The sequence below is a fragment of the Pristis pectinata genome, chromosome 24, assembly GCF_009764475.1.
Source record: "Pristis pectinata isolate sPriPec2 chromosome 24, sPriPec2.1.pri, whole genome shotgun sequence".
Taxonomy (NCBI): Eukaryota; Metazoa; Chordata; class Chondrichthyes; order Rhinopristiformes; family Pristidae; genus Pristis; species Pristis pectinata.
The window spans coordinates 9588589-9602138 of NC_067428.1; the positions used below are offsets into that span (position 1 = coordinate 9588589).

Genomic DNA, 13550 nt, shown 5'->3' on the forward strand with positions numbered 1-13550 from the left:
ATCTTCACAGGACAACTCCAAGAAAAAAAAATGCAGGGAGCAGAACCAGTGAACACAAGTGGCCATCAGCCTCACTAAAATTCGACTGCCCTTAGAAATGCATCTCTGTCTTACTTTGTTCCACACATACAAGCCATGATACTAACAAGCAACGGAACCAACTTAATGTGGAGTTCTATCAGTGGGGGAAAAATTCAGGTCAGCTTTTGAGAGTTTTGTTTTACTAGTTAAATTTTAAGTACTACACATTTAATCCCACTTTATTGTTGCCTTCCTTTGACCCATTGCTAGAAATTGGTTTATTATTGTCACATGTTCTGAGGTAAAGTGAAAAAAACTTTTGCATGCCATCCATACAGATCATTTAAGATGAGATATCTTTATTAGTCACATACATCAAAACAGTGAAATGCATCTTCTGCGTAGTGTTCTGGGGGCAGCCTGCAAGTGTTGCCATGCTTCTGGCACCAACATAGCGTGCCCACAACTTCCTAACCTGCATGTCTTTGGAATGTGGGAGGAAACTGGAGCACCCGGAGGAAACCCACGCAGGCAGGACAGGGAGAATGTACAAACTCCTTACAGATAGTGGCTGGAATTGAAAGTGGGTTGCTGGTGCTGTAATAGCATTACACTAACCTCTACACTACCATGTGGATTGAGGTAGTACAAGGGAAAAACAAGAATGTGGAATATAGTGTTACAGTTACAAAGTGAAGTGCAAGGCCATAATGAGGTAGATTGAGAGGTCAAGAGTCTATTTTATTGTACCAGGAGACTATTTAATAGTCTTATGACGTCAGGTTGGAAGCAGTCCTCGAGTTGGTGGTATATGCTTTCAGGCTTTTATATCTTCTGCCTGATGGGAGGGAGTAGAAGAGAGAATGTCCAGGGTGGGTGGGGTCTTTGATTATGTCAGCTGCAGTGTTATATTTGAAAGTCACGTGAGGTAAATTGGGAGATGGCAGGATGCAGGGCAGAGTGAGAGGAAGGAGGACTGGTAGAATGGTGATCAGTCTGAATGATTTTAATGGGTGGAGTGCTGAAAATCTATCCATGACTATACCTTTGAAGTACTCTCGTTAAGTGTGGTTCTGCCTCAGGTATGCACCCCCTCCCACCCAAAGTTTCAAGAATCATTAGGGGCACATCATAGGTGGGAAGGATTCCTAGTTACCCGTGTGACAGTGAACCTATTTAATGATGAGCTTAAAGTTCATGCCCATTAAATTTATAATTTCATGTCTAAAAAAATCATTTGATTCCATAAAATATCTTGCAAGATTTTATTTTTTTTTAAACTTACAAAACAAAATGCTTGTAATTACATAAACATTAATTGGTATAACCAATACATATACAAAATCATTTGCCTTAATAGCATTGTTTTATTACAGATACTCCCTGTGCCTCATTTTAAAGAGGACATCTGAAGTGGAATCATGCTATAGCGACCTGAAGTTTTATCTTTTGGCCAGTATTCAACTAGGGTTCAATTTCCCTGCTTTGGCAGGAACATTAGGGAGGTTTCCTCCCTTTGATCATTACACTGACCATGTGCTGCCTATTCATGATTAGAAAACAAAAACAAACAAAATAATTCAGTTGTACAACCTCCTAGATATCATTTCAAAGTGTATCAAGAAATCACAAATTCTAATAAAGGTTATATTACAATAACAATCTTTACATAAATTTATTCAGAGCTACTGCACAGCACAGCTGGTTACTCAGCACAGCTTTCTTATAAAGCATATTACTGTAAATATGGAGTCCTAAATAATCACGTTCAGATAATTGATTCAAGCAAAGTGCTATTTAAAAGGGGAAGCTGCACTCTAGTGGTGAAGCTCAATCTTCTAAGACACACCCACTTTTAATTAGATCTTTTCTCCATTATACTCAAGTTTGACTACCCTTTCCTTTATAAAAAGTGCATATTGCACTGACAACTCAATACAAGAGGACTAGAAAACCACTTGATTGGTACAACATGGTGGGCCAAAGGGCCTGTATTGTGTTGTGCCATATTGTTCTATGGTCTATTAAGAATACTAAAAGCAGCTTCCAAAGAATGTTTGATTCACACTTTATGGATTCTTAAAATCACTAATTTCCTGAGGCAAGGTTCTGCAAATTTCCTTCCAAGCTGCACTGGCCCCAGGCACTCAAAACCTATTGAGCAAAACCTGAGAATACCAATCTTTACATTCTACATGCCAAGACTATTTCCTCCTTTCCACATTACTGGACCCACACAATTCTAGAACCAATATGCTCCATAAGGTTTATTAAACTATTTTAATAGCAGTTAACCTGAAATAATGCATCTATTCTAAATTAACAAGTAGTAATGAAAAATTTAGAGATCTGGTAATGTGTGCAGTCATGTGTTTGTGGAGCAAGTGAACTTGATTTGTTAATTTCACATTTTCTCGCTCCTTTTCACAGTCCAGGCTGCATAGCTCAATACTCATTCCTGGCGTTTTAAGAAAGTGAGTCAAATGCCCACCCCCAATCCCAACTGCCCTCCCAATATTCAATTACATTGAACATTGCTTTTCATTTTTTAAAACCCAACCTTTGCAGCATATTTTGTTCCTTTGATCAAAATATCAAAGGCTAGTCAATGGCACCTGCAAGATTATGATGTGCAATTTAATGTACATTAAATTGATTGGCATTTTTCAAACAAATCGGTTCCATAGGGTTACTATAGACTCTTAGTGGATTCATAGAAAATTATACAAACTTCTTACCAATTTCCTTGATAGTTTCATACATTTTATATCAGCACAGTCCCAACCATCACATCATTTGTCTGTTTTAGAAATTAGACTAAAGCTGGGATTTCAACAATGGAGTTGACAACTCATGGGAACAAGGTGGGATCACAAATCTCATCCAAGTTCATTTGGTAAGTCTTAGAAATTCTCAGTTTCACTAAACACCCCTAGAGTAACTTCTATCCACTTTACAATTTTTGCTGTAATATGGAATAGTTCTCATTTAAATTAGTATTGACAACCGTCACTGAACTAGAAATACAATCAATACAATTATCAAAGCATGTAAATATCAGAATCAAGATTAAGCAGCTTTTGTGAAGAGGCTTAGTGTCATCAAATGAGAAAGTCAGTTTTTGAAAGTCAAGTATTGCATGTTCAGTCATGTCACAAGTATCACTCAGATCCCAGTTCTTCACCTGATGCTCCTCAGATTGATGAATGAACATGGCCCTCAGCAGGAAGCCTCTCAGTCACACATTGCTGCCCTTCTCTGCTGCAACTTTAATTGGAGCTCTTTGTTAACAGCTGAGGGAGAAATGGTAAGAGTTATTTATTAATTTTTTATATAAACAAAAGGATTGAGTAACACAAACAGATATCAATGCAGTATTAAGGAATGGACAATCTGCTTAAGACTATTTTGTGTATAAGGTCTTTGAAATATGGATGCATTGCAGTTGAAGCAAATCTTTTTGTTTTTATTTTAAATTCTTTTGTGATCTGGCATTGCAGGCAAGGCCAGTGTTTGTTGCCCAAGCCTAATTTCTCTCAAAAAAGGTGGTGGTGAGCTATCAATGAACTGCTACATTCCTTCTAGTGACAGTGCTCCCACAATGCTGTTGGGTAGGGAATGCCAGGATTTAGACCCATCCCTGAATAAAGGACAAACAAGTATTTCCAAGTCAGGATGGTGTGCAACTTGAAGGGAGGCCTGCAGATGGCGGTATCCCATGTACTCTTTGCCCTTGTTCTTTTTGGTGGTAAAGTTTGAGAGTTTTGGATTAATCTGGGCAAGTAATAGCACTGCATTTTATGGAAGGTATAGCAGCCATATGCCATTGGAGCAGAAAGTGAATGCTTCAGGTGATTGAAGGTGTGCCAATCAAGCAGGCTGCTTTATCTTGGATGGTGACAAGCTTCTTGAGATTTGTTAGCATTGTCAAGATGGGAATATTTCAACATACTCCTAGCTCGTGTCTCGTAGATGGTGGAGGATACCCAGTCTCTAACCTGCTCTTGTAGCCACAATATTTATATGGCTGGTCCAGTTGAGTTTCTAGTCCATACATACCCCCAGGATATTGATTGTGGTGGACACAGCAATAGTGCCATTGAATATCAAGGTAGTGTTGAAGCAGGTCATTGTCTGGCATTTGTGTGACATGAATGTTACTTGCCACTTATCAGCCCATGCCTAAATGTTACTGCTTACAGATATGAACTGCTACCATTACTGACAATTTGCAAATGAAATTTAAAATTGCTCAGTCAGTGTACATCCCCACTTCTGACCTTATGACTGAAGGTCATTGCCGAAGCAGCTGAAGATGGTTGGGCCTAGGAGTCTGCCTAGGCCTGCAGTGATGTCCTGGGGCTGGGATGATTGACCTCCAATAACCACGACCTTTTGTGCAAGGCATGACTCCAACCTTTGAGGGAGTTTTCCCTTTGACTTCAGTTTTACTAAGGTGCCTTGATGCCATACTTGGTCAAATGAAGCCAAGAGAAGTCACTCTCACCTCATCTCTAGCAATCAGCTCTTTCATCCAAAGTCCAATTATGCACACTTTACAGTAGTTGTCAGGGGTGTGAACACTGGCTGTTTTGTACTACCCAAGAGTATTAAATCACATTCATTGACATTTATGGTACACCAGAGCCATTCAACTCATCATATCCTTGCCAGCCAAACAAAACAGCCATTTAGTTTACTTTCATCACCCAGCTCTTAGTCCACAGCCGTGTAACAGAACAGTTTTTCCAAGTGCTAATCCAGGTACCGTTTAAATAACATGGGTTGGAAATCTGGCTCCATTGTCCTTTCAAGCATTGAACTCTAGAACACACAACAATATTTTTTCCCCTCAGCTCCCCTCCAACCTTCTTGCTATTCTACAGCCTGGAATTTGGGTTTCACCCATTTGTAGCAAGCCAGTGTCTTTACCACCAGGTTCAAGAACAGCGGCCACCCTTCAACCATTTGGTTCTTGAATCAATTTGCACAAATCTAATCACTACCTCAATATAGCAAAACTATGACCACTTGGCACTGCAATGGACTTTGTTCTAATTATGTTCAATTTATGTCTTTTTTTTTCTTGTGAACATTGTGTCTCTCATGCCATGTGCCCGAGATGCTGATGCAAGCAAGTTTTTCATTGCACCTGTGCATACATGTACTTGGGCATATGACAATAAATGAATGCAAATTATGAACAGTTCAGAGGAGCCCAGATCTGTACGAAAGGCTGCTGATTAAAAAAAAGTTTTATAGAAGGGAAAAAAAGCACAAATATTTAAATCTTTTGGGCTCAAAAATCACAAGAGGTAATGCAAGAAGTAATTTACAGTAGCCAATTAACCTACCAGCCCACGTGTTTCAGGGTGTGGTATTAAACCATAGCACCCGTGAAGACCCCCACGCAGTCTCAGGGAGAACATGCAAACTCCACGCAGATAGCACCCGAGCTCAGGATTGAACCTGGTTCTCTGCAGCTGCAAGGCAGCCACTCTACTAGCTGTGCCATCTGTTAATTTGGTTTGTGCTCCTATAAATTCTATCCCAAACAGAGTTTACAGTACTTGTGGCAACAGGGAAATGGACTTTTGTAAACTTAAGGAACTTTGTCAGCTGAAATTTGAGATGGGAGGTTAACAGGGCTTTCAGAAACTTCCATCTACTTATTTTGCTGGATAGAAAATCTTGAGGAATCCATTAACCCCCATGCTCAGATTCTACGGCACATATCCCTGGCAGATGAAAATCTGCACACTTGCCACAATAATAGATCTTGGTAGAATGTCAACAATCTGATAATGAATATGGTTTTCCAATACCTTTGTGTTACCCATCCTTTCTACTTACCGTATGTTAATCCTGGAAGAGTGTTGGACTGAGAGGGCCTTGCTGGTTGTTGAATTTTTGGACGTGCTGGCAGTGATTCCTTGGGTATTTCTTCAAAAGAAACAAAAAGCAGATGTTCAGGAGAACTGCACCTCCATGTAGTCAATGTCTCATTTCGTCTGATGTAGTATCTACTCAAGTGAACCTGCATATTCTTTACATTTGCTTAGTTGTTGAACAGTCAATATAATTACTTGGAGTACTTATGGCTCCTGAGATTTTAATGGCCTGGATCATGACTAATCCAATTTAGGTATGGGATGAAAAGTCCAGATCATTATTTTCAGTTTCCTCAAACACACAGTGAAAGTCCAATAATCCTCTATCCTATTGTTCAGATATCAAAGTGGTTTGGCACCTGGCTCGGTTTCCTGTACTCTCCTTAAATACACCAAGCCCCAATTATAGCTACAGAAAGGAGGAGTGTCAAAGAAAGCCCAGCTCATCCTCATAGGAGGGTGGCACAGTGGAGCAGTTAGTCGAGCTGCCGCCTTACAGCGTCAGAGACAAGCCCGTCAGCTCAACTCATCTGTCCTGACCAAGATGTCCATCTAAAATCATCCCCTTTGCCCATTCTCTCTCTAAACCTTATCTATCCATGAATCTGTCCAAGTGACTTTTACACGTTATTGTACCTGTCTCAAGCACTTCCTCTGGCAGCTCACTCCATATATACACCACCCTCTGCAAAAAGTCGTCCCTGAGCTCCATTTTAAATTTTTCCTGTCTCACATTAAACCTATGCCCTCTGGTTATTGATCCCCTTTCCCTGGGGAAAAAGACTGTGCGTTCACCCTATCTGTGTCCTTCATGATTTTGTACATCTACTACCCTGCAGTCTCCTATGCTCCCAGGAATAAAATCCTAGCCTACCCAACTTCTCCCTAGAACTCAGACCGGAATCCTGGCAAATATTCTCATAAGCCTTTGCACTCTTTCCAGCATAATGATGTCTTTGCTAATAACAGGATAACCAAAACTATACACAATATTCCAGGTGCAGCCTCACCAACATCTGGTACAACTGCAACATGATGTCTTGACTCATGTACTCATTGCCCTGGCTGATGAAGGCCAGCATGCCAAGCACTTTCTTCACCATTCTGACTACGTGTGACACCACTTTCAGGGCACTATACATTTGTACTCCTAGGTCCTTCCATACAAGGACACTCCCAAAGGCCCTACTGTTCACTGTGAAAGTCCTACTCTGGTTTGAATTGAATGCCATTTGCCATTCCTCAGCCCACCTACCTAGCTGATCAAGATCCCCTTGTAATGTAGCGGTTGGCATAACACTATTACAGTGCCAGTGACCCAGGTTCAATTCCAGCTGCTGCCAGTAAGGAGTTTGTACATTCTCCCCGTGTCTGCGTGGGTTTCCTCCCACATTCCAAAGATGTACGGGTTAGGAAGTTGTGGGCATGCTATGTTGGCGCCAGAAGCACGGCGACACTTGTGGGCTGACCCCAGAACACTATGCAAAAGATGTCCTTCACTGTGTGTTGCAATGTACATGTGACTAATAAAGATACCTTACTTTTTGATAACCTTCTTCACTGTCTACGATACCACCTTACTTTTTGATAACCTTCTTCACTTACTACGATACCACATATTTTAGTGTCATCTGCAACCTTACTCACCATACCTTGTAGACTTTCATCCAAAATCATTTTATATAAATGATGAACACTGAGCCCAGCATAGATCTCAGTGGCACACCACTAGACATGGGCCTCCAATTTGAAGAAACAGCCATCCACCACCATCCGCTTTCTACCATCAAGCTAATTATGTGGTTCTCCCTGTTACTCCTTTTCAGGTGTGTCATATGTCACTTCTGAAAGTTAATAACCAATTTGCTTCCTCCATCCTCAATGCATTCTAGGTCCTAACAAAAGAAAAATGTCTCCTGACTGCATTTTTTTTTAAAAACCAGTTATCTTAAATCTGTTCTCCGATTACCAATTCTTTTTTCAGTATAAAGTTTCACGTATCTTGTGTCTCTGTCCAGAGAGCTAAGAATTCTATCTGCACTTTTACCAATCTTGTCACGCCACAGTCAAAAGAACTATTAATCTCCATATTCCAGTACCTAAAAACTGAACCATTTCAATTAATTTTGTGCTATGGGATCTAGCCATTACGACCAGCTAAAGGCCATCCCAAATTAATTGAAAAGCAAATCAAATAGGCAATATCATCATAAGTTCTCTGCTAATGGCTAAATTCAGCTCTTTTCTAATATAGCAGGATCAAAAGTAAAAGTACATCTCCATGGTAAATGAGTTGATGAGGTCACTAGGCCATTCCTAACATCTAATTTTACAGCAGATTTCGTTCAGACTGCTAACGTATTCACTTCCATTCCCTTAGGGTGGGGCAACATCACACTGGGTCCAAGGACTGAAGGTTAATTGTATAAATCAGCACTATCTCTGCAATAATGATCTTCTGTCTTTCCCCTAATGGTGTGAACCATTTCCTGGTAACTAATCACCACTCAGGGTGGTAAAGAAAGCATATGGCATGCTTGCCTTCACAGGATGGGGCACCAAGTATAAAACTTGACAAATACTGTTGCAGCTGTATAAAACTTGAGTATTGTATGCATTTCCGGTCATCACACTATCGAAAGGTGGTGGAGGCTTTGGAGAGGGTGCAGAAGAGGTTCACCTAGGATTGGTGAGTTTGCCTGGATTGGAGTGTTTTTAGCTTTAAGGAGAGGTTGGACAAACTTGAATTGTTTCCTCTGGAGCAGAAGATGACCTGATAGAAATATATGCAATTGAGAGGGGTAGATAGTCTTTTTTCCCCCCAAGTTGGAAATGTCAAATACTAAAAAGGGCAGATGTTTAAGGCAAGAGGACAGAAGTTTAAAGGAGATATGTGAGACAAGTGTGTTTTCCCCTTACACAGAGTGGTAGGTGCCTGGAACACATGGCCAGGGGATGTGGTAGAATCAGGTCCAAAAGCAAAGTTTAAGAGGCATTTAGACAGACATCAACAGCCAGGGAATAGAGGGATACAGACCACGTACATTGCTGTGTTGTATGTGCTATGTACTAGAGCTTGACTGCAATAGCAGTTAACGTAACGCTATTAGTGCCACTGACCCAGGTTCAATTCCGGCCACTGTAAGGAGTTTGTACATTCTCCGTGTCTATGTGGGTTTCCTCTAGATCCTCCCACATTCCAAGACATACAGGTTAGGAAGTTGTGGGCATGCTATGTTGGTGCCAGAAGCGTGGCAACACTTGCGGGCTGCCCCCAGTACACTCTATGCAACAGATGCATTTCACTGTGCGCTTTGATGTACGTGACTAATAAAGATATCTTATCTTATTCTACTTGGGAGAAATCATAGCCTAATCCACCTTCAAAACATGAATTCATTCACCGAGTTCAAGGAGCAATGATTAGGAGAAATCCTGGTTGATTTTATGCTAAAGCCAAATGATGCAATCCTTAACTGCTCCCACAGTTCTGCATGTAATCCTGGAGATGTCACTACACGACTGCCACCCACCTCCATACTGTTACCCCAATACTCACTTCCTGGGCCAAAAAGAGTAAACAGCCTCCAAAATTATTTCTGACTTGCAGACAAACAACCACTTTCCCACCTCCAACATTTTGTCTAATTGTATTGGTATATAATTTGTTAATTCATTTATCTCTAATGTTATGTGCCTATGATGCTGCTACAAATAAGTTCTTCATTGTACTTGTGCATACAACAATAAACTTGACTGACTTTAACTAAAGCACTTACACATTATTTTCCCCCTCAGTTAGTTACAGCATTCTCCTGAAAATTAAGCTTCAATTCCCGAAGACTCTAAGACAAGTCTTCTGGGTTAGAAACATTAACTACAGTTGAGGTTTAAGTAATGGAATTAAAGACTATTTTTGTCTACACTGCAGGTCCTCCCTGTATTGCATTTTTCAGAGCAGCCATTGTAGCAGCTGCTACAATAAACATTTCTTTGAAATTGGGCCTTGGTTGGTAGATCAATTTCCAGTTTTCCCCATAAAGACCAGGAATAGAATTGAAACTTGCTATTGGACAGAAGCAAAAGATATCCCCAATTAAAGCAGAGCTGTAAGATTCTGGAATCTCCCTTAACTAGAACATAAAACAGTACAGCACAGGAACAGGCCCTTCAGCCCATGTCGTCTGTGCCAACCATGACGCCAAACTAAACTAAACTAAACTAATCCCATCTCCCTGCACATGATCCACATCCCTCCATGTGGACATTTCTGTCTAAATGCCTCTTAAATGCCACCATTGTGTCTGCTTCCACCACCACCCCTGGCAGCACATTCCCCCACACATCTCCCTTAAAATTTCCCCCTCACCTTCCTCCAGCATTTGACAGTTAGGAAGGAAGCTCTGACTGTCCACCCTATGTTTTTCATAACTTTTATAAACTTCTTTCAGCTCTCTGCTCAGCCCCTGATGCTCCAAGAGCAAAAAATCCAGTCTGTCCAACCTCTCCTTATAGCTAATACCCTCTAATCCAGGCAGCATCCTCCTCTGCACCCTCTCCAAAGCCTCCACCTGTAATGGGGCAAACAGAACTCAATACTCCAAATGCAACCTAACCAAAAGTTTTATACAGCTACAATTAAGGAAGTACCAAGAAGGGCAAAGTCCTTTCTGTAAGTAACTACATAAAGTTTTGTAGCCAAGACAACATTACTAGAAGCAGAAAAAGGTCTTCAGTGAATTATCACAGATCTCTGCACAGCAGGTGGCATTTTCTTTTTCAAGCTAGCCCATCTCTGAAGGGTCCCAGACCCAAAACGTTGACCGTTTCTCTTTCCGCAAATGCTGCCTGACCTGCTGAGTGTTTCTAGCATTGCCTGTTTTTTTTAAAACTTCAGATTTCCAGCATTCACAGCCTCTTGCACAGCCTGTCCCAACCACAGAGAAGAATGATGTGACCACCAGATGGGGCTCCAAGCTCTTTTCCCCAAAGGTTAGAAAAGCAGGCATTTCCTGATGAATTAGTTAATATACTTCGATAAAAGACATGAAGCACCACTGTTAAGAATGTGTTGGATAATCTTTGGATGCAGAAGGTCTGAGGCATAAAGTAACCAAAATCAAATTAGGTAAATTTAGCTGAATTAATAGCAGTTTCATTTTACTCCAAGTTCTCAAGTGGACTACTTGGAGACTGAAGCTTGGATGGACTAATGGAAATTAAAGAGTACAGCGTTATATTTTTGAACCAGATATCCTGGTTCAGCCGTTGTCCAGTTATGCTGATTTGGGACAGCGACATGTGCAATTTCCACTGCTGCTTTTAAAAGTCAGTATGCAAATTTGCCTCTGGACTTAACCCCTGATAGTACCTTGCATTCTGATTAGTTTCTGCATTTGCCAACTTTAAAGTGCATGGAGTAAATTTTTTTTTTTAAAATGGGAGCAACTGGGAAAGAAGTTGAGATTTGCTTTCTGGATTTTGTTTAATAATTATTACTGGTTGGCTGCCTCTGAGTTAATAGAAGGTTCCAGAACCAAAGTAGTTGATGACCTCAGCAGAGTTAATATAAAAGAGCTAACAGATATCAAAGCAGGTTGATAAACTCCATCATGGCATGAAACTACAAGAACTTTGGACACTAATAAACTATTTAACAAGCAGTGACTGCAAGCAAATTGGCTGGAAACATCATGTATCTTTCTCTTAATGATTGAATGAAGCCTGTAATCAAGGACTAATTGCAGGGACAAAAAGCCAAGAATTTCCCTTGGCAGTCCTGCATTGTAGTCCAATACAGTATAAAAATATGATTGCATTTCTGGTAATAATGGACTTTAAACTATGCACTTTTATTCAGAATTACCAGGGGTATTACCAGGAGCGGGCAGCGGAGTGAGGGGGAGCAGAGTGTCTGGGCTTTGGCTCAAGGGGCTTCGGCGTAAAGGGGCACGGAAAGGTAGGTGACTTGAGTTCAGGAAACCACACTCATACTCGTTCCTTTACTTGGTGTCAGATGTGGGAGTTCCTGGAGTCTCCCTGCCTCCGGGAAGGCTACATCTACACGCGGTATGTCGAGCTGCAGCTCCTGAGGGACCGTTTTAGGAAAATGGAGATGCAGCTTGATGACCTTAGTCTGGTCAGGGAGAGCAAGGAGGTGATAGAGAGGAGTTATAGGCAGGTGATCACGCTGGGACCATCGGAATCAGGCAATTGGGTCACAGTCAGGAGGGGGAAGGGGAAGAGTCAGGTACTAGAGAGTACCCCTGTGGCTGTACCCCTTGACAATAAGTACTCCTGCTGAGTACTGTTGGGGGAGACAGCCTACCTGGGGGAAGCAACAGTGGCAATGTCTCTGGCACAGAGCCCAGCCCTGTGGCTCAGATGGGTAGGGAAGGAGAGAGGAGGGCACTAGTGATAGGGGACTCTATAGTTAGGTGGGCAGACAAGCGATTCTGTGGACGCAGGAAAGAAACTCGGAAGGTAGTTTGTCTCCCAGGTGCCAGGGTCTGGGATGTTTTGGATCGCATCCAAGATATCCTGAAGGGGGAGGGAGAACAGCCAGAGGTCATGGTACATATTGGTACCAACGACATAGGTAGGGAAAGGGATGAGGTCCTGAAAAGAGGCTACAGAGAATTAGGAAGGAAGTTGAGAAGCAGGACCTCAAAAAGGTAGTAATTTCCGGATTACTGCCTGTGCTAAGCGACAGTGGGTATAGGAACAGAATGAGGAGGAGGTTAAATGCGTGGTTGAGGGATTGGAGTAAGGAGCAGGGATTCAGTTTTCTGGATCATTGGGGCCTCTTTTGGGGCAGGTATGACCTGTTCAAAGAGGACAGGTTGCACTTGAATCCCGGGGGAACCAACATACTGGCAGGGAGGTTTGCCAAGGCTACTGGGGAGAGTTTAAACTAGAATTGTTGGGGGGTGGGATCTGTACTGGAGAGATTGGGGAAGAGGTGTTTGGCTAGGAATAAGTACCATAGGCAGGTGATAGAGAAGGGACGTGTTGAGACAGGCTTGAGATGTGTCTATTTTAACGCAAGGAGTGTTGTGAACAAGGCGGATGAGCTTAGAGCTTGGATCGATACTTGGAGCTATGATGTGGTGGCCATTATGGAGACTTGGATGGCTCCGGAGCTGGAATGGTTGATTCAAGTGCCGGGTTTTAGATGTTTCAGGAAGGACAGGGAGGGACGTAAGAGAGGTGGGGGAGTGGCACCATTGATCAGAGAGAGTGTCACGGCTGCGGAAAAGGTGGACGTTGTGGAGGGATGGACGTTGTGGAGGGATTGTCTACGGAGTCTCTGTGGGTGGAGGTTAGGAACAGGAAGGGGTCGATAACTGTGCTGGGTGTTTTTTTTTCCTATATATAGGCCGCCCAATAGTGACAGGGTTATTGAGGAGCAGACAGGGAAGCAGATCCTAGAAAGGTGCGAAAATAACAGTTGTTGTGATGGGGGATTTTAATTTCGCAAACGTCGATTGGCATCTCCAGACGGTGAGGGGTTTAGATGGAGTGGAGTTTGTTAGGTGTGTTCAGGAAGGGTTCTTGACACAGTATGTAGATAGACCTACAAGAGGAGAGGCTGTGCTTGATTTGATATTGGGAAATGAACCTGATCAGGTGTCAGAT

General features: G+C 41.9%; 2 protein-coding genes across 5 annotated transcripts in view; one reads left to right on the forward strand and one right to left on the reverse strand.

Moving 5' to 3' along the window:
• fsd1 (fibronectin type III and SPRY domain containing 1) overlaps window positions 1-13550 on the forward strand; it is a 97781-nt gene that overhangs the window by 52868 nt on the left and 31363 nt on the right. The gene's annotated exons all lie outside the window — the stretch shown is intronic.
• LOC127582475 (signal-transducing adaptor protein 1-like) overlaps window positions 1411-13550 on the reverse strand; it is a 46732-nt gene continuing 34592 nt past the window's right edge. For both annotated transcript variants that reach the window (XM_052037768.1, XM_052037767.1), the window contains 2 exons: window positions 5875-5964; window positions 1411-3314 (listed from right to left, as the gene is read on the reverse strand). In XM_052037768.1, coding sequence (XP_051893728.1) covers window positions 3256-3314; window positions 5875-5964 — 149 coding nt within the window. In that variant the 3' untranslated portion in view covers window positions 1411-3255. The remainder of the gene's footprint in view (window positions 3315-5874; window positions 5965-13550) is intronic.